At 39.8% G+C, this 19,495-nt stretch overlaps 2 protein-coding genes across 2 annotated transcripts; one reads left to right on the top strand and one right to left on the bottom strand.

Annotated features, from left to right (window-relative positions):
* Nucleotides 1-7,575: 7,575 nt before the first annotated feature.
* On the top strand, nucleotides 7,576-12,297 carry saxo4 (stabilizer of axonemal microtubules 4). The gene is made up of 11 exons (XM_072385229.1): nucleotides 7,576-7,679; nucleotides 7,826-7,939; nucleotides 8,961-9,123; nucleotides 9,218-9,263; nucleotides 9,424-9,524; nucleotides 10,544-10,609; nucleotides 10,705-10,791; nucleotides 10,873-10,938; nucleotides 11,039-11,133; nucleotides 11,407-11,508; nucleotides 11,592-12,297. Exons 1-11 carry the CDS (start codon nucleotides 7,576-7,578, stop codon nucleotides 11,608-11,610), a joined length of 963 nt encoding a protein of 320 aa, XP_072241330.1. The 3' UTR covers nucleotides 11,611-12,297.
* A 1,601-nt stretch (nucleotides 12,298-13,898) lies between these two features.
* Nucleotides 13,899-15,538, bottom strand: LOC140306622 (leucine-rich repeat-containing protein 10B). The gene has a single exon (XM_072385227.1). The coding sequence runs from the start codon at nucleotides 15,356-15,358 to the stop codon at nucleotides 14,156-14,158; it is 1,203 nt and encodes a 400-aa protein (XP_072241328.1). The 5' UTR covers nucleotides 15,359-15,538; the 3' UTR covers nucleotides 13,899-14,155.
* Between the last annotated feature and the right edge of the window lie 3,957 nt (nucleotides 15,539-19,495).

The raw sequence follows: 19,495 nt of genomic DNA, 5'->3' as shown, positions 1-19,495 counted from the left end.
ATATATGAACAATGACAGTACTGTATAGATTTTAGCTGCCTGGTAAGGTTAATAGTATATACTTGGTAGACTAAAAGAAAAAGCGTAGAGCTGTTCAAAAGCCAGTTATTGAGAAAATGCTTTCTGTAAAACCCGGTGCCACTGGTTCTTTTTATATTCTAAGTTTAGTTTCTGGTTCATTTTTTATTATAGCCAGTGGGAGCCAACGTGTGTGTTCTTTTTGACCATTTGTTCAGACTTGCTGTTTTTTTCTTTTTCTTTTTTCTTTGACAAGACACAGCAAGGTTCTGGCAGCCAGGAGAGTGCAATGGAACGCAGACTGGGACCCTGTGCAGTAGTGTGTGTGTTAGGTGTGTGTCCGTCCATGGTAGTGCTAGTGCTCTCTGTGCAGTGCCTCCCTCCTCTCTCCCCTCTCTCTGATGTGGATTGTCACGTGATGCGGTGTGAGTGTGTGTTAAGGTGCAGGATGACTGTGTTTGCTGAAGCTGGCAGATGCCCTCCCTCTCAGTGTGTGTGTGTGTGTGTGTGTGTGTGTGTCTCCTCATGTCCACTCTGTTTCTTCATTATACCGCTTAGTTTTAATCCTCCACTAAGTATAGATTTCCACTTCCTCTGCTCGATTCTTCATTTACTCCCCCATTCAGATGGTAATGCATACGCCAGAGTTTAATTTTCCAGTAATCCATTCTCCCTCATCTATCTGGGGTTCTTTATCCATAAGCACCTCCCATTCGTCACCCTTCACGTTACTGAAGAGCACCTTGTTTTTCTACAGAGCTCTGTGGACCAGAGAATGATTTAGCACAAAAAAGAGAGGATCCATGCAACTCATCCCAGGTCACACATCCTCTCACTATAAGGAGGGTAACTGTCAGCCTCAGCTTGCAGAATCACAAAGCAATCAAATTCAAAAGTCAAGCACAGATGTGATACTCAAATCCATGTTGTGGCGGCACTCACTGCTGCCCGTTTGTAGCAAGAGAATAAAGAGCCTTAAAGATTGGACCAGCCACACAAAAAAGAAGTGAGATATGTGCATTTGTAGTGGACTAATAATACCTTTCCTTTCCTGCACCACATTTATTACTCAGTATTTCAACGTGTTGCTTGGTTGCTCTGTACATATCTGTGTAGTACTTCTGTTGATGTCCCTGTACTTGTATAGTAAAGGGGTCCTACTGGGCAGCCTCAACAGACGTCCTCTCGTTCCTGTCCTTTTCTTATTCCGTCAGAAACTTCAAACATTCCATCTGAATCTCTAGTGAACAAAACTTTAAAGATGATTAGATTTCACAGAGAGTGAAAGAACAGAGGGACTGAGCCGCAGACGTTTCCACTGGAGCCATGATAATAACCAAGACGTCTTAGTCATGTCCCTCTGTGACCCACAAACTCTCAACTGGCAGCATACTCGACCCAGAGACCTGCAGACACGACCCTCTGCTCCTTCAAACCCACCTCCACCCTGACCTGTGCTTGGTTTGAGGCACTGTTGAAACGGGAGAGAATATTAAGGTAGGGGAGGAGGTGGGAGAGCCCAGGCAGGCAGCAGAGAGGCGTGTCTCTGTGGTTGCACTCTGGGTCAGGAGGGAAAGGTGCGAAGGCGTCTCAGGGTCTAGCCCAGTATCACTTTGGTTTTGCGTTCCATGTTTTTTTTTTTAGCCTCTCCTGCTTTTGGGCCGAACGGACTGTGATCTTACTGGTTTATTTTCTTGTTCTCCTCCACTCATCAGTGTTATAAAGTGTGTTGGGTGGACGGAGTCTTGGAGCTGAGCTCTGATTTTGTTCCATATTAAAGAGTCTTTTTTACTACACCTGTGTCCATAGATTCATTGCTCTGTCTTGTTTATTTTCTTTTCATACGGTTATTTGAAGAACTATGCTGTAACCACTGACTCCTGAGATCCACAAAACAGCAAGAACTTAACACTTACTTCACATCTTATTCCAATACCAGTAACTAACATGCTTTAGTAGCTGAAATTATTGAATTAGCTGATTATATAGTCTGCAACAAATTAACTGCAGGTACATATTAACTCCCTATATGCCACCACTTGTTGGAAATATTCCAACAACGATGAATTTTTTCGTGTACTTGGTCTCTAAAGGTTGATCTCAATGATCGCAAACTGTTCTTTAAGTGAGTGGGTTTGCATGACACTTAAAAAAAGACGGCTTATGTTCATCAGACCAAAATTGAGCTCACATGTAAACATGTTCGTCCAACTTAAATTGTACAGAAATGAAGCTCTCAAAGCCAAACTGGCACATCAACATAATTCAAACAAATGTGTTTAAACACAGTTTTTGTGTTATCATCAAGCAGACAGACTGTTTTCTACACTTTATGTGATATTCCATCTAAATAACTGAACAAGCATAAAATGTTAACTACTGACCAATCGCATTACTACTTCAACATCTCTGCAAGGCGCCTGATGGAAATTTCACCTTGAAAAACCAACTGAAAAAATGTCATTATGGAATATCCACGCTGCAGGAAACTAAAGGTAAATGTGTTTGTTGACATTTCCTGAAATAAATGGGTTAAATGCACTTAATTAGAATTTTCTTTTCAGTAGGCTATGACTAGTAAGATACTGTATCCTGATTGCAAATCAGTGAATGAAGCATTAGCTTTCACTGACAATCTTCGGTGTTCAGCTAGCTAGCTATTAATGGTATTTCTTTCTGTCTGAAACTTACACAAATGATCAGTTCAGAGAAAAGAGGAATATGCGTAAAGAAGAATAAAGCATGAATTTTGTTTTATTTTAGTTGAAGTATCAGTGTAAATTGCTACTCTGGGATCTTTTGTCATATTAAACAAGATGGCAAAAATTGGTTATACTTAGATTTTTGCATTTCAGTAACAGTTGATCATACATAAGACAAAACTGAACAGCTACACTTGAGGTTTGAAACTGTTGGTCTAACAAAAACAACATTAGAAAAATGTGTTTTTTGATTTTTTCACTTTATTGTTACAAATGAGTTTTCTGAGCAGGTCTTCTCCATTTTTTAAACATAATCACTCCTCCCACTCAGCCACAGAGGCACTTACATACTACAATGATATCAGAGGATAGGGCCTGGCGAAGGGCCCAAAATAACATCAAATATGTTAAATGAGACTGAGAGCTGCTCCACACTGAACTAGGAAACCGTATGAAAAGCATTTCCATGTTGAAACAGAAAAATCCCCAAACTGTCTTTGAATTCATGGTGCCAATAAACTGCAATATGAATAATATATAAATATATATATAATAATAATCATTCCTATTTAACACAACCCATCATTTGCTGGGGGAGGTGACAGTTTGTTTTTGCTATCAATTGCATTCATAGCAAAATGTGGAAACTTCCAGTCTGTGCAACGCATTAGTCAGCATTAAAGAAAATTAAGAGCCATAGTTTTTTGTTTTTCAGGTTCCACTTATCCTACATCACCACATGAACCTTCAAAGGCATTACCTGCAGCATCAAACAGGATGGTGACACTCTGTCTTTCTTAAATTGAATCTGTTTCTCTTCATGTTTCAGTGAATGGACTGTCTTGTAAATGTTGAGAAATGTTATTGCTTTGACTTGAAATGTCTTCTTTTCTCCCTTAACCGTCTTCCCTTCGTTCTCCTCTGATTCCATACATGAATCGAAGCAGAGTGAAACTCAAAATGGCAAAAGATGACACTGCAATTTAGTCCAGACCGCGCATGCCAGATTTGCCTATTAAGTACCTAAGTCAGAAAGGGGCCAAGAAAGAGATAAGACTCACAGCAGTGAAGCATGGGGAGCACCTCTGAGACCCAACACACAAAGAAGAGTATGAGTGCCTGAGCTGTCTTTGTATGTCCTTAAACATTAATTCCATGCTATTTTGTGGCAGACAAAGAAACAGGTTATTGAACTGACAGAGAAACTCCCGAGAGTCGCAGAACAACACACTATGAGTGGCAGAGCTGAGGAGGAGACACAGGCGTACCCCTGCAGACAGGGCCGAGGTTTCGTCCCTCCCTGAACTACAACAGACGGCTGCAGGCAAGCCAAGCGCATCATCTCAACGGGAGACCCTTGCTTGCATCACCTCAGTCTATATTTAGAACAACTGCATCCACCTTTTTGTTCCCCTCTTGTTTTGTCTTTTTAAGCTCCTGCAAACTGCAGCAGAGCGAGCAGGATTTCTTCTTTACTAACATTTCCATCAAAACCTTCATCATAACTGACTCTTGCTGCCGAGTGCTCGTAATTTGTCAGTTATGCAAATGGAGAACAAACACAGACTGCTGCATTGTGGGGATGAACAATCAGAGGAGAGCTGGGAGTGTCCAGGTTTTCATTTAAAACAAAGGACAGCAGGTGCTTCCATCAGTTCCCCTTCTCTGACTGTCAAACTAAAGTTGTTCGAAGAAGTCAAATCATCTTGTGTAATCTTTGAATGGAATGAAAATAGGCACACAGTCTATTCCCGCTGCGTGGATCCCTGTGAATTTATAATTAGAGATGCCAATAATGTGCACATTGTGTTCAAAAGAAAAGAAGCAGGAAATGAGACTGTCAGTTTCAATGATGCAGGCGTTTCCCTGTTGTTATTTTTTGGAGAAAATGAACAGTTCTAAGTTTGGCATGACAGCATGTCAAGCAAGAAAGACTGTGGAATGGCAAGAAAAGCAACAGCTTGATAAAAACAGGCTCCACTGACTGCAAGTGATGGGCAGATGGAGGAAGAAGCGAGGAAAGACGAGATGTTAGAGAGGGGAAGAAACAGTGTGAGTCCAAGGAAATTAGATGACAAGAGAAGAAATGGGATGTGAGAACTAAAGGAAAGGTGTGGAAATGGTGTGACTGTGAGCAGCTTGTCACTGAAAAAAAAAACTAGTTAGGCCTCATAATAGAATTCAGAATACCACCTAATAAGGAAACAGAGAAGAAAGTAACACAATGTTTGAAATGCTGTATAAGCATATGGGATCTGAAGTAAAACGCAGGTATTGTTTCGGATTCAGGGGGAAGAAATCACACTTTTGGTTGAATAAAAATGTCTCCTTACTTGGGCATTCATTTGTAAAAATATTATTCAGTTGCTGCTTATTTAAAAAACAAAAACCCTCTGACATCCAGATCATACATATTTCATGTATGTACACTGTGATGTGACTGTTCAGAGGATTGAATTGAGATGTCTGTGGAGATGTACGTGTATGGACGTGTTCATGCTGTTCACACATTTTCAGCTGCTAACAGCGGTGGATGATGACTCTTCTCTTGGATGGACATTTTTATCAAGATGTCATGCAAATTTCAAATCATCCATCACTTTCATTTAAGGCTAGACTGAAGTCAGAGCCACGGTGGGATCACAGTGCCATCCAGTGGTCACACAGAGGAACTACGAAGGCTGTGGCACCAGCCTTCATAGTTCAGCCTTCATTTTTCAGGGTGGAAATCTACTTATATCTTAAAATAACAAACTTTATTTACATGGCTTAAAACTATCCAACCTTAAAGTGACTAATTCTGAAAAGGAAAATGGTAAAAGAAAAAAAGAAATAATAAAGAACTGTCAGCATTATGTAAACAACTAGTGGAAACCCCAAGATGTCTTAAAAGTAGGTAGGATTAAATAGAGTAAATAGGGTAAAGATGAGCACCAGTACATGACATATTACTCCATGTAATTCATTATTTAAGAGAAACTAAACCAAAACACATATGCAGGGAATTAGGAAGTAACAGCCAAGTACTAAAAATCAAATGATCTTCATTAACTGATCATCAACAAGTGTGAGCACCTCTATGAAAGCAGAACTTTTGGTAGTTTACTGGTCTGGAGTGTTCAGGTGTGTGTTGACATAAAGAGCTTCATCTCAGACTCTTTAGGCCTCTGCTTGCAAGTTTAAAAAGTTCATGACAGTACAGGGTGCATCAAGTGTGGCTTGTTTGGAAGGGGTCTCCTCCGTATACCAAAGTATTCTAAAGTCAAATGTGAGGCTATCTGTCCGACAGATAACTCTTGGCTGAAACTGGCTCCTGCAACAGGACAACGATCCAAAGCACAGCAACATAGCTACAACAGTATGTCTGAAAAAGAAAGGCATCAAGAAGACTGAAATGTCGTGGTGGAGAGAGCTGTGCAGAAACAAATGCTGCAAACCTCAATGAACTGAATGGCTCTTACCCATTGACCCTAATTTTAAGATCTGCTAAGAAGCAGGGGATTTTTTAGAATAATGTCCTGATACATAAAACCTTATTATTGAAACACGATGCATCTTTTCTATCACAGGGTATTTAGTCATTCAACCTATAAAAATGCACCTTAGGTGCAAGTTTTAAAATGTATTTCAAAATATGCAACTGTGAACAAACAGTGTATTCATAAGCAAAATATATTTTTTTTCTAAAAATATAGAACAAATATGTATACATTAATATACATATGTATTAATTCACATATATTTTTAAGATGTTGTATTTAGAATGAAATGAAATTCACATAAATTATGCTAAAATTAGATTTATCTCCTGGGTCAGCATCCTATGTTGCCGTTAACAGTGTGTGAATCTGTTTAACATGTTGGCAGCGAAATGTGAAAAGAAATCAGAAGGTGTTGATGAATGACATGAACAGCCAACGTCAATAACTGTGCTGCACTGTACTGAATACTGACTTGAAAAGAACCCATCTCAACAAAGGTAAGCTACAATAACTGAGGGAACACTATATGTACACTACATTTAAGCTGGAAATACGCTTGTATCCATAATAAGTCATGACACTGTATAATCTGTAGGTGAAGTCATTTCATGTTACATTGTCTGTCTTACACTCAAACTTTACACTAGAATAGCTTTATTAGACCCTCATGAGTCTTAACTTACCAAAAGTCCTCTCATTTGGTTAACACTCTCAATAACATTCAATCAAAAATCCATTCCACACTCAACATGTCAGTTCTTCTCACAACCTTGTGGGAGTCACTTGTAACAGCCTGCTGTCTGCATAGCTTTGGGTTATTAAAGTACAAACTGCAGAAAAGCAGCTGGATGTTGAACAAATTGCCGGAAACAAAAGAGGAATTGTAACAATGGTCCCTCCTTAGATAACATTAAGCTCATGACTGGCAGCATTTCACTTCTCAGCTGTAATATTCTGCCCTTGTGTTCAATCTCCTAGCAACAGAGACCTGTTTACCTACAAAACCAACACAACACAGAGAGGTGACAAGCAGCCTGCAGGTATGGCCTCGGGGAAAGTTAAGCTTTTCTCTTCTGTGGCTAATTCTTTTTTTTTTCTGAGCTGGTTTATATTCAGGGCAAGTAATCTAAAGAGGGCTGTTAGTCTCCTATCTCACATTACATTTGATAAAGAAGAACTAATTGAATTATTCCCTGTAGATTGTTATCAGTTATCCACATAGTTCGAACCTTGTTTTTCTGTCACACCTGAAAACAGAGGAGTTACAGCTTGTTTGCTGCTTTTATTTCAGATTACGGTAGTGCTGGCATGCCCACAGGACTTTTTCTATCCATCACTGTTGTCAGGGAAGGTTTCCATTACAGCATTCACAGATGGCCGAGCAGGGGAGGATTGTCATGCCGACTGTTGGAGCAGCTGGCAGGAGAGGACGACAAAGCAGCAACAAACTCAAACTCTCCAATAAGTCTTACACAGTGTCCAATGGTAAAAGTGAAGGTAGAGTGAGAAGAAGAACTTTTAGGAGTTTCAGGGCAAAAGAGTTTAAGGCAAAATAACTTCTAGCATATTGTTTTGGAGTCATATTTGATTTGTCTGACTGGTTTTGGTCCCAGTCTCAGACAGGATGAGTTTTGCCTCCTACGTTGGACGTCCCAGTGAGACAGGCTTCACATCAAACCAAAGACCAGCTATATATTACAAGCCCAGTTTGGACCTCATTGACAACCCTCAGTTTGGGTAAGTGTCAGGCTGGGTAAGGAATGTACCATGAGATGCCTACTGCAGTGGCAACTTTCACTTCCCAGTTTGGGGCATCGATTCACATCAGGGTAGCACCACAAATTTCAGAAAGATGTACTTTGTATTTTGTGCATAAGCAACATCTTCATTTATGAGTGTGGAGTAAGTTTTTTTCCATGTTTAATCTTAATTTTGTGACTTTACTCGGACATATTTAGGTTCTTCAATGTAAAAAAGTCCTTGCTGCAGCACCCCTTGTCATTTCTTTGCAACTGTCAAAATGAGCATCCCAAGAAGCTACTCCAATGAGTCACTGTGCACAATACCACAACCGCCACAAAGTGGGATATGGATATTATTATTATCAAATAGACGGATATTTCATGTAAAAATGTACATTCATATGAAAAAGAAAGTAGGTCATCTTTTTTTTCACATTTATTTCATGTTTAACATATCAGGAAGTAAAAATGTTTTGGTCACCCTCAGCTCTTAAAATAAAATGAATCCAACCTCAGATGAGCAACAACACCTGACATATCACACACAGTGTTGTTATGTACTCAGAAATAAGACCAAATATTGTGTATTGTGTTGTTCTTCTGACGTTTTTCTCATCTAATCATAAAACCCAGTAAAGAAGGACTTTTATTATATCATTAAATGTTTTTTAAATGTTAAATGTTACATGACTGCTGTTGTAAAAAGCAGCTTATGCCTTGTATGTACGGACCCTGCTGTTACTTGTTTCCAAAAGGTAGTTCTTGAATAATAACCATTGGTCATTCTCTTTATTTGAACTCTGTGAACACAATAAACAAAATATCATTCAGGTCCAGATCTTCCAAATCACTGAGATTCTCAAGAAAAGAGTATGGAGTAGGAAGAGGAGGGAATTCTGTGCTACTGAGTTTCCCAAATGCAGGAATGAAAAATAAATACACAGACTGTTGTGAATAAAGAGTGCTCTTCTGAATTGTTAACCTCATACTCCTCTGATTATATTTTTTGTTTCCAGAAGCTTGTTATCTGACAGTTTCGTGTCTCAAACTAAACGGCACTACCAGCCTCACATCAGTTTTAATTACTTTGGATCTTTGCCAAACCTGGTGAACAAACCCACAGACAGTGGCTTCCATCAGCTGAGGAGTCTTTTGAAAACACTGCCTGTGGAAGAGAAGGTACTTCAGATTTGACAGCACATAAAAACAACAACACTTGGAAATGTTGAACAGCATAAATAAACTGTCTGTATTCATGAATCTGTTCCCCCAGACTGAATACCAACAATTGTTTGTGCCCCATCGCCTCACAGCATCAGGTAAAAACTATGGCTGTGACTGCAGTTAACATGAATTCAACTGTAATTTTTGGATGTCAAATGATAAATAAAAAAGGATGATACTCAAAAAAGCCCAAAATCACTGAATAAGATACAATATGGCAATATGACATTCATTTACATGTTATATGTACCACAGTTCCTGAAAACCATGTGAAGACGGGTCCAAAAGAAGAGACTGGTTTCACCGAGGGAACAGAGCTGCAGTTAAACACCTTTCAGGAGAAAAACATCCGCACCGTGAGTTTTGTTTAGTAAAGCACCAGCTGACTATATTTTTGTATTTCCATATTTTTATTTTTATTTTTGTTAAACAAAATTCTTACATGTGACCAAACATTAAAGCCAAAGATTAAAGAGCCACATTATGCTTATTTGCAGGTTCATCATTTGGTTTTGGGTATCTGTTAGAAGAAGTTTACATGATTCTGTGTCATAAAACACATCCTCAGTATTATTAGCTCCTGTCTATTTAAAGCCAAATGTATTCATCGATATCAGTTTGATGCTGAGCCTACAGTAGACTGCAATACTCCAAGTCTGAGCGATTATAGTTATGCAATAAGTGTCTTTATCAGTTTTCAGTTTAGACCCCCAAAGTCCCTTTTGGTTTTATGCAGCTGCTTCGGACATTTGCAACTAAAAACAGAAGTTATTGGATTTTACTCAGGTTCTATCAGTATGTGGGAAGCGAATAAATCTTTAACAGTCACCTTTATTGTTACAACTGCAACAAAGGAAAGAGGAAAAGGAGGAAGAGGAGAATAAATGTACACATATTGAACTGAATTTTTGCATGGACTACCAGGGCTTGTAGACTGTGAAAATAGCTGCAGAATACTGGTCATTGTGGTAGCATTATGAACAAAGCTGTCATGGGGGAAACATGGATACTACTGTATGAGGTAAACAAAGTGTAGGGTAAGCACCTGTTTTTGTATCTGCGACAATCTTATGTTGACGCACAATTTTTTCCAACTTTATGTTGTCATTCCTGTAAATAAACCAGATGGACATGGGTCTCTGTGAGGTCTTTTTACACCTATCATCCAACCCAGAGTCATGGACAAATGTGAAACATTGGCACAAATGTAATCTGTTGATCTGTGACCACAGACATCATTTTTGCTGTTTATTTCTGTGGCAGCACAAGAAAATACGGTAGCTGGACAGAGTAGCGCAGTGTCTCAGCAATTCACATAGAAAAAAATACAGATTTTGAAACATGTTTGTCTTTTCTAACTTTGGCCGATGTGCAGGTGGTACCTCGTCAGACACAGCGCTCCGTGATGAAGAGTGACTTTGTTCCTCCGTCCCTTCTGCAGGTTGAGCCACACTGACTGTAAATCCCTTCACAGTGAGAAAGAGAGTGTGGATGTATTTGGAGTACCACTCTGAGGTTTCTTATTCTGTGTTTGAGGGTACTGAGGCAATAGCTGGCCTGTGCACCGATTCACGTCGAGAAACAGGATTCACACGTGGTGCCATCGCACCTTTGGCTTGCCCAGTTAGTACTTACTCATCTCCATCTATTTTTTCAAATTCTGATTAAAGTATTACTCTAACATCATTCTCTGTGCTTTTCCAGACCTCCCTCCTGCCATCACCCCAGACTAAAAGCAGTGCACCAACTGTGAAGACCATTGGAAAAAAGGTCAGACTTTTACCTTATAATTGTATCTTCATTTAACTGACATCATCTCTGCGGTCGGTTGTCTTTTGGACTCTTCACTATTGCTTTACTCTGCTTTTAGGAGCTCACGGGGGCTCTTCTTAATGTTCCGAGCAACCAAGCATTCCCTAATACATCCTTTGATTCTTCACACTTCACTACACACTATAAGACCAAGTAAGTCTGTTTTGTACTTTCAGTAGATGTGGAACAAGCATTCAGATACTTTCCTTAGCGAAATAATTTATTCTAAATTGGGACTAATTTTGTGTCCTCATGTGTTTTTCATGTAAATCTGCAGTGTGTAAAGCAGCCAGTAATCAAAGGTGTTGAAGCCTCTGAAATGGATTGCAGTTAAAGCACAAATTTCCACTGCAGTAGCTTGAATATTGTGGCAGGCCACAGCAGACATTAAAAAACATATAGTCAAAACAACCTCCTGTTTTTCAGGTTCTGCCATCATGGTGATATGAAAAAGCAGAGTTCTTCTCATGCTGCAGGAATAATCTGTTCTAAACTGAGCAACAGTTACAATCGTCGGGACATGGACAGGTAAGGTACACTCGTGTTGTTGCATTCATAAAATCCAATGTGGCACTTAACTAGCACTCAGACGTTCTATTTTCACTCCACAGGTTCATTTTTAGGGGTTAGACCTTCTTTGACGTTACCTGCATGGCTGCTCATCAAGTAAATAAAATTCTGAGTTAACTCTCTCTGTGCTCACTTTTTAATAATTTGCAGGTTCAGGAAGGAATTAAACATCTGGGTGAGCTTTGATTCGAATTTGTAGGACTACATGTTGTTACAGCTGTGTTGTTTTAACGAAAAAACTTTTTATGAGGTCCTTGTGTAAGTTAAAAGGCTGCTTGTACGCCAGCTGTGCGTAGTGCGACTGCAGGAGATGATGCCATGTCTTTGAACGCCTCACTATCACTGACCTTCAGAGAATGAGAGGACTGTAAACTAATGTGCAAAATGAAAGCACTCAGACTGAATGTGACACTGATGCGCATGGACTTCTGCGGAGTGTCAAACTGTTTTGCCACCCACAGCTGTGGAATGAGCAGCAGAGTCTGCACTGAGGAGGAGGACTGAGATTCCTGCAGTTCTTTCCACACTTTTCCACTGCATGCATTACCCGGCAACTTACTGTGCTCCCACTGTGGACCAGCTCAGGTGGGGGAAGTTCTTGTGCTCCAAAACTGCATCTCAGTACTTTTAATTTACATTTACACTCCATGAAGCTTCAGGCAAAATCATTGCACATTATACATTTGTCTGACAGCTTTATTTCTTCTACTAATGAAAACCTTTGACAGAAACTATATGATGAGCTTACGAGATGCTATGTAATGGTTTGTCATGATGGACCGTGCATAAACTCAGAGCCAAAACACAAAGTGACTGGGAATTTGATTGACTTAAAACTATAATGATCAACATGTGCACTCATTTTCATGTTAAAATATTTCATGGCTCTAGTTATGTTAATCTGCAATGGTTTCAGCTGTTAATTTAACAAATAAAGCATTGTTATGGTACTTGACAGAATTCTTTTTAAAGCAGTCAACTGGTTGTGGATTAGAAAATGAAAGAAAGCATTAGTCGCAGTTCGACTGGTAATAAAATGCTTGATCTCCATGAAATACAAGAGCAAAATACTTTGATATGAGCAGGGGTATATCAGTAGATAATAGTGTGTCAGTGAAAGTAAGTTAAATAAACATGATGTATGAAGGGAAAAAGTAACAAAGTGGGTCAAAGGGGTGGGAAAGTTTTTTTTCTTTTGACAAGGGCATGCGCACGGGGGACGGTATGTGTGTGTGGTGTGTCCTAAGAACCATGGTTATAAACTTGGGTGGTGAACATGGTACAAATACACCTACTTGCAAGTGTAAACTTATGAACTGTGAGCATGTCAGCCTTCTGGCTTTAGCGCAAAGTATCGCTGTGCCTCTGACCAACGTCACAGACCCACTGGCATTGCTGTAAACAACATTTTTACTAAAGAATTCATTAAGATGCTGCAACTGATTTTTTCCCTTTTTTGTCATTTTCACGCGTCTTGAAATTTGCTGATACTACAATAACCCATCAGTTAATTCTTAAAGGGTATCATTTTCAACTTCTGTGTCACATACATTTCAAAGAATAGATATCATTATAGTTTTATATGCAAAAAGTATTCTATCCTGTAAAAATTGAGCGATCAGTGTGTCTGTTATGAAACATTTCCCCAGTGCAGACAGAAGAATTGAAACGCTGCTACATGAGTACAGGGATTAATATTTTAATACTGAGATAAATATTTAATTTTCAATGAGATGTGAGAAAACGATACATGGGGAGAAAGAGGATTAGATTACACACGAGCCCCATATGAATAATGAGTGGACAGTGAGGGCCGGGCCGACTTCCTGTTGACGTAAAGAGAAAAGTTTAAGTCACAGACAAAGAGATGATTGACCTTCAGCAGCTCCTACATTATAATTCAAGTGAAAATATCCTGTTTGCTTTTTTTGTCTTTCCATTTCCCGTTAAAGCCTCACTCTCCCCTCTGACTTACCTTTTATGGTGAGGTAATCCTGCTGTTCACCCCTCCAATAATCCTACATGTCTCACCCTGTTTCTTGGCACCAACACTGGCAGGATTGCTAACAAACCACTGACAAGGGTTGTGTGGGATTGTGTTTAGAATGTCATAAATATTTTGTAAATTGAAGTGCAACACAGCCATTCACGTGTGCATATTGTTGCTTTATAAAAATTTAAATAAGCCGAGGTAAGGGGCACTGACAAGCAAACACTGACAATAACATGTGGAAATACTACAATGTGCTCAGCTGTTCCAATTACTGAATGCTTTCTCACAAATGGCTGACAATGACTTCATTCAGCTGAAGATTTATTGATGGAAAATGCACAATACAATCCTGCTTTAAATAGTCCCACGTACTGTACCAAAACACACACACACACACACATGAACATATACAGCTGAGGGAGATGTCAAAGGTGCTGTTATAGGAACATAATGCCCATTTTATTTTCACAGTTAATAAATTATAAATTAGCAGCACAGCAAGGAAAGTGGCACACTCCCTCTGAGTCAACTACTTTTTAAAAATCTATTTGCTGGATTTTCCTTCAGCCATGTCCAACTTCCAGCAGAGCATTAGGAAGAATGGGCAGCTATTCATGCCCCTTCATCTTGTCTCCCCGTGTCCTCCACCTCCTCCCCTTCTTCATACTCATAGTCCATCTGAGCCCTCTCATACTCCAGCTCTTCTCCTTCATACTCAAACCCCTCTCCCTCACATATCAGCTCCTCTGTCTCATACTCAACCACTTCCTCATCATATTCAAGTTCTGCTCCATCATACTCTATGACTGGGAGCTGTCCACACCCTCCCTCTTCCTCCCTAACATCTGGGTCCCCTATAGTCACCACGGTTCCATTGGTTGCTTGTTTTGAGCTGCAGTTGCTGTTCTTTAGGATGCCATGAATCACTGGCTCCTCTGCCTGTGATTCCGCCAGAGCCAACTCCTCTGCCTCCTTCTCCGCAGCCTTTAATCTCTCCTTGCGAGCCTCACGTGCCTCTAAGAACTCTGCAGCCCCTTCCCCAACCACAAGAACATCCTCGCCCACTTTAGGAGGTTCTTCAACTGGGTTGTGGTCATAGGAGAAAAGGCGCAAGGCTCGCAGACGCTTTAGACTTGGGAACTCAGATATTTTATTTTTGTCCATGTCTAAGATCTCCAAGTTTTCCATGCGCAGAAGGACTCTGGGGAAGGTTTCAAAGCGGTTTCCATACAACCATAATCCCCTCAGTGCCTCCATGCGACACAGGTCAGGTGGCAACGTTTTAAGTCGGTTGTCCCCGATCTGGAGGGACTTAAGGTGGGGCAAGTCATAGAGCTCCTTTGGAAAACTCTGGAAGTAGTTGCTCTCCACCCACAGGCATTTCAGATTTTGCAGGTTCCTCAGCTCAGGTGGGAGGCTCATCAGCCGGTTGCTGCCTAGGTAGAGACGAGTGAGGTTGGTGAGCTGGCACACGGCCAGAGGAACATCTTCCATCTTGTTGAAGTCAAGGGCGAGTATACGCAGACCCTGCAGCTGGGAGATGCTGTCTGGCAAAGTGCGCAGGCTGTTGCCACAAGCATACAACTTCTCCAGATGCAGCAGTCCCCAAACACGCGAAGGTAACTTTTTGAATTTACGGTAGCTTAAATCCAACACAGGATCTCCACTCTCCAGCAACTCCTCCACCCCCAATGGAAGTTCCTGTTCTACCTCCTCCTCCACCTCTTTCTCCTTTTCTGCAACTTCTTCGTCCTCACCATCCTTTGGCCCGTCTTCCTCTTCTTCCCCCTCGCCCTTCCTGGAGGAGTTTCCCATGCTATGTCAAGAAGTCCCTGACTCCAGTGTGCGTCAGGACAGAGTCATTTGATGAGGCAGTGTCTGTGACAAGTTAGCCCTCAGCCTGGGAGCTACTGTTGTGTTGTGGTTGATCCCACCAGCTGCAAATGGCATCATGTTCCATGTCAGTTAACACTTCTGCTATACCACAGAAGTTTATCAAGTGTCATTTTGTCCCTTTGGATCTAGCAAGCTGTGGAGTAATAGTAATGGTAGTAGTAGTAATAGTAATAATAATTATAATAGTGCTGCTGGTGGTTGAATTGAATGAAGAAAAGCTGAATTTTGAGCTGTTATTGAATTCTTACCCTCTCTGACTTCCTCAAGACTTTTCAGAGATCGATAACTGACAACTTTTAGGTCACCTGCTCACGTGATCCACTCTGTCAAGATGGGAAAGGAAAAAAAAATAAAGTGCCACCTTTGGACACTAAAATGTCATTTTAATACCCCTCTTCCTCGCTCGTTGCTGTCGGTGGATCATTTCAGAGTGTGACCTGGCCGGCGGCAAAAAGGAAAGTTAATAGAAGTCCGTCCTCTAGTTAATGTAGCTGCTCCCCATTAGAGGTCGAGGTCCCCCGGAGTTATAATCCGCGCGAGAAAGAAATAGCATTTTGCAAAGTTGCAGAAGCTGACTGACTGGCCGACCCTGCTGCTGATGTTGCCCCGCTTCTCTCCATCACTGTGAAGGTTTAGATTCAACCGGTACCTCCCTCCGGAACAGGATACATCCACATCACATGGTCCGTGTGCGTGTGTGTGGGTGTGTGTGTGTGTGTGAAAGTATTATCAGAAGTAGACAAGAGGAGAAGGACCGCTAAAAACTTTATTTTCACACTTGCTCGCGTTTTTTGGGTGAATTTCAAAATAGTTTCAATCAAATTTCAGTAAAAACGGTAAAGAAAACATTTGCCCTCCATTTTGAAATTAAACTATTTGTTTTGTTACATATTCACACAATTAACACTTTTATCCGGGTTTCTGTGATTGGCTTGTTAGGAGAGTGCTGTAGGGAAATGTACTTTTAATGCTCTTACTCGTCTTAAAAATCTGCAGAGTGTAGAGAACATTTCACCGGTAAAGGAAATAATAATTTCATACATACCAACCAAATTCTAGAGGCATATAACACACAACACACAGAAATAAAGAAATAGCTGAAGATGAAAAGTGGCTGGCTTCTAAATCATAATAATACAAAATGGACTACTTCAAGAGGTGAAGTCTGAAAAGTCCATTTCATTCATAGAGCTAACCTTAATACCATTAAGCTAATCTCTGACGGTGATATATTTAGTGCTGGTTTTCATTAAACACAAGAGACATTAGTTCAAGCAGGTTTTGAAACACAAATTCAAAAAAGCTGTAGCAGCAAGCTTCAAGGTTACTTACTGTTCTGACACCAAAATAACCCATAAAATACTCTGAATCCTCAACTGTTCTTTTATAGATTAGAGCAGTAATCTAAAAAAAGCTTAAATATTACTGATCCATTAAGTTAATGGTTTTTTTTGTATAAATATATTATTTCATAGTTCTGTCTCAACTGATGGTTATCATTGAGTGGTTGATGGTGCTCAGTCTGAAGCTCCTTCCATGTTTTAAATATAAAATCTTGAAACTTTAAGGCATCTGAACCACTAAAAAAAGAGTTTGAACCTTCAACTCACATTAAACAAGTCAGTTTTCTCCTTAATTAAACATACTCAATTAGATAGCAAATAGCTGTTCTGATTGACTGTGTATTGTTGGCTGTGATTTTAGATGAAATGGAAAGCGGCTGAGGTCATAAGTGAAGCGCTTCTGTCAGCCTGATGAGCAGTGGCAGAACAAGCGGACAAACAGGGAGACGAGCTGCTTGAGGATAATCATGTGGGATATGCTGAGGGCCAAAACAGCTGATTTGCACATTTCTGCATCACATTCAAATGACCCTGAAATGACACAAAGGACTGTAAGCAGGAGACAGACACATAGAGTTTGTGTGCTTAATTGATGTGACTGCTGAAGTCAATGTGTTGACTCCAGATGAAGTACTGCATAACCCTGGCAATATGTGAACGATATGGAGATGGAAGAGTAAAAACACACAAGTATTTTTGCATTTGTGGTCATTTTCCTTGATGTAAATAACTAAAAATGAAAATCTCATTTGCATTGTGTTGCTTTGTTTCATATAGTAGTTGGTTGATGACAAAAGCAACACAAAACTGTTATGCAAAGCCTTTCTGCTGTGCACCTTAAGGGTGACATGAGGACAAGGAAGGTTTTTGATCAAAGTAACTAATTTGCACCATCTGCTGGTGGCTAAGGGGACTGCAACAGCACGTGTCAGGAGGTACGAATGTACAGCGTTAACAGTATGTGGTTCATATTCACATAAAAACACATAACAATGAATCTTGAATTTATTAGGTATGAAATGACTGTGAGTTATTTACCACAGCCATCTTTACGCTGTTGAAAATGCTGTCAAGACAGCCATAGTATGTGACAACAAGCACACCAACTGTGAGGGCTCAAAATTTTGATTTCAGATCTGTGATTGATATAAGTGATTTTGGATATGCATGAAACAAATACTGATGTCAATATTCATGCCATTCTGGAGAGTAAAAATGTAGACATTTGAACTGATGTAGAATGAACCAAACTGTGACCTTTGACAAGAGTTTTCATGTATAACTTGCATGTGACCTGTAATAAACACATCACCCCATGACATCATAGCAGACATCTCTAAATGTCATTATGATCTGTCAAGGTTTAACTGTAGAAAACTGTCATGGAAATTAAACACACCCTTCAGAAGAGATGAATTAAGTGAGACTGGAAACCCAACACTTATCTTTTTGTGTGTTAATTTAGGCCAGACCTTATAAAGAAAAGTCTTGTATACTATAAAGTCTTGAAAATGAGGTAAAAAGCGTAAAAGAATTACTGTCATGAGACATGGCCTTGGTTTTAGCATTTCAATAAGAAAGATAAGACCAGCCGGAGGTTCTCCTTATACAGTAACTATTACTGTTGAAGTAAGCGAACAGTCATCTTGACCTAACAAAACATTTACAGTCCCAACATGCTCATTTGAAAATGTTACACCTGATTCCAAACATGCAGACTCAAGATGATCCATCAGCTCACACATCTCAGTGATCCTCATGTGGCCACATGTACAGACACCTAATGTGCTCATGGAAGTCAGTATGGTTTTAGCCTGCACTCTGAATAGGAAATCCGAGGCTTATAATCTTTATTTTTATGTATTTGATATCATGTAGGCTTCAAAGACCCACACAAACAGTTCTTTAAGGAAAGATACAGTTGTACTTGCTCCTCACTTATTAACAATTAACAATGTTGTTTGTTTATCTGTTGTCTTTAACTGCATTCATGTCAATGTTCTGGTTATGAATAGATGCAAAAGAAAGGTAATCTAAATTGAATAAACTCAACCATTCACTATTGAACCCTCTGCTCATCTAATTGCTCCTGGGAGTCTGGGGGAAATAGAGATCTTGTACACAGGTCATGTCCTTGTACCATGCGTAACACTCTGTACTTTTGATTTGGCAAAACCCTTCCCCTGATAACGAAGTTGAGTCTGCAGGAGAGGTTTCTTAGATTAGCTACCGCTAATAAAGTCAATGGATCAAATGTTGCGTCTTCACAAAGGATGATAAAAGAATGACCAGGAATGTTCCATGTTTCAGTGAGACAACCACCGCTCATTCCTCTTCATTTTAACATTCAGATAATGAAGACCATGTATGCCCTGTTTTACTCATTTGTCCGGTAAATTCTCTCAAAATAATACACTATGAATTAATATTATCTGGTAATACTTTAGGAGTTCATATTACAAATAAATCAGCCTTTTGGACAGTATGCCCTTTGCTTTGTTTTGATTTGAGATAAAAACAGACAGATATGCAAAATTCAAAGGATTTATTTGGAACAGAGTGACTCAACTGTGTTTCATTTCTACACTCATAGTGGTAATTCACATCAGATGATCTGCATATTATCAAAGGCGATTAAACCCTCATAGGAAACATTCCCCACGATAAAGCAGTAACCTTGTTTGTACTTCTCATTCACACGGTTTAATGCCTT

The sequence above is a fragment of the Leuresthes tenuis genome, unplaced genomic scaffold (genome assembly GCF_036924035.1).
Source record: "Leuresthes tenuis unplaced genomic scaffold, fLeuTen1.0.hap1 SCAF_5, whole genome shotgun sequence".
NCBI lineage: Eukaryota > Metazoa > Chordata > Actinopteri > Atheriniformes > Atherinopsidae > Leuresthes > Leuresthes tenuis.
This window is presented reverse-complemented; position numbering and strand designations above follow the sequence as displayed.

Bases quoted from the DNA above. Each gene is read 5' to 3' on its own strand.
- saxo4 (XM_072385229.1), top strand. From the start codon at position 7,576: ATGGCCGAGCAGGGGAGGATTGTCATGCCGACTGTTGGAGCAGCTGGC. The intron at 9,124-9,217 runs GTACTTCAGATT...CTGTTCCCCCAG, and splicing joins CACTGCCTGTGGAAGAGAAG to ACTGAATACCAACAATTGTT. The intron at 11,134-11,406 runs GTAAGTCTGTTT...CCTGTTTTTCAG, and splicing joins ACTACACACTATAAGACCAA to GTTCTGCCATCATGGTGATA.
- LOC140306622 (XM_072385227.1), bottom strand. From the start codon at position 15,358: ATGGGAAACTCCTCCAGGAAGGGCGAGGGGGAAGAAGAGGAAGACGGG.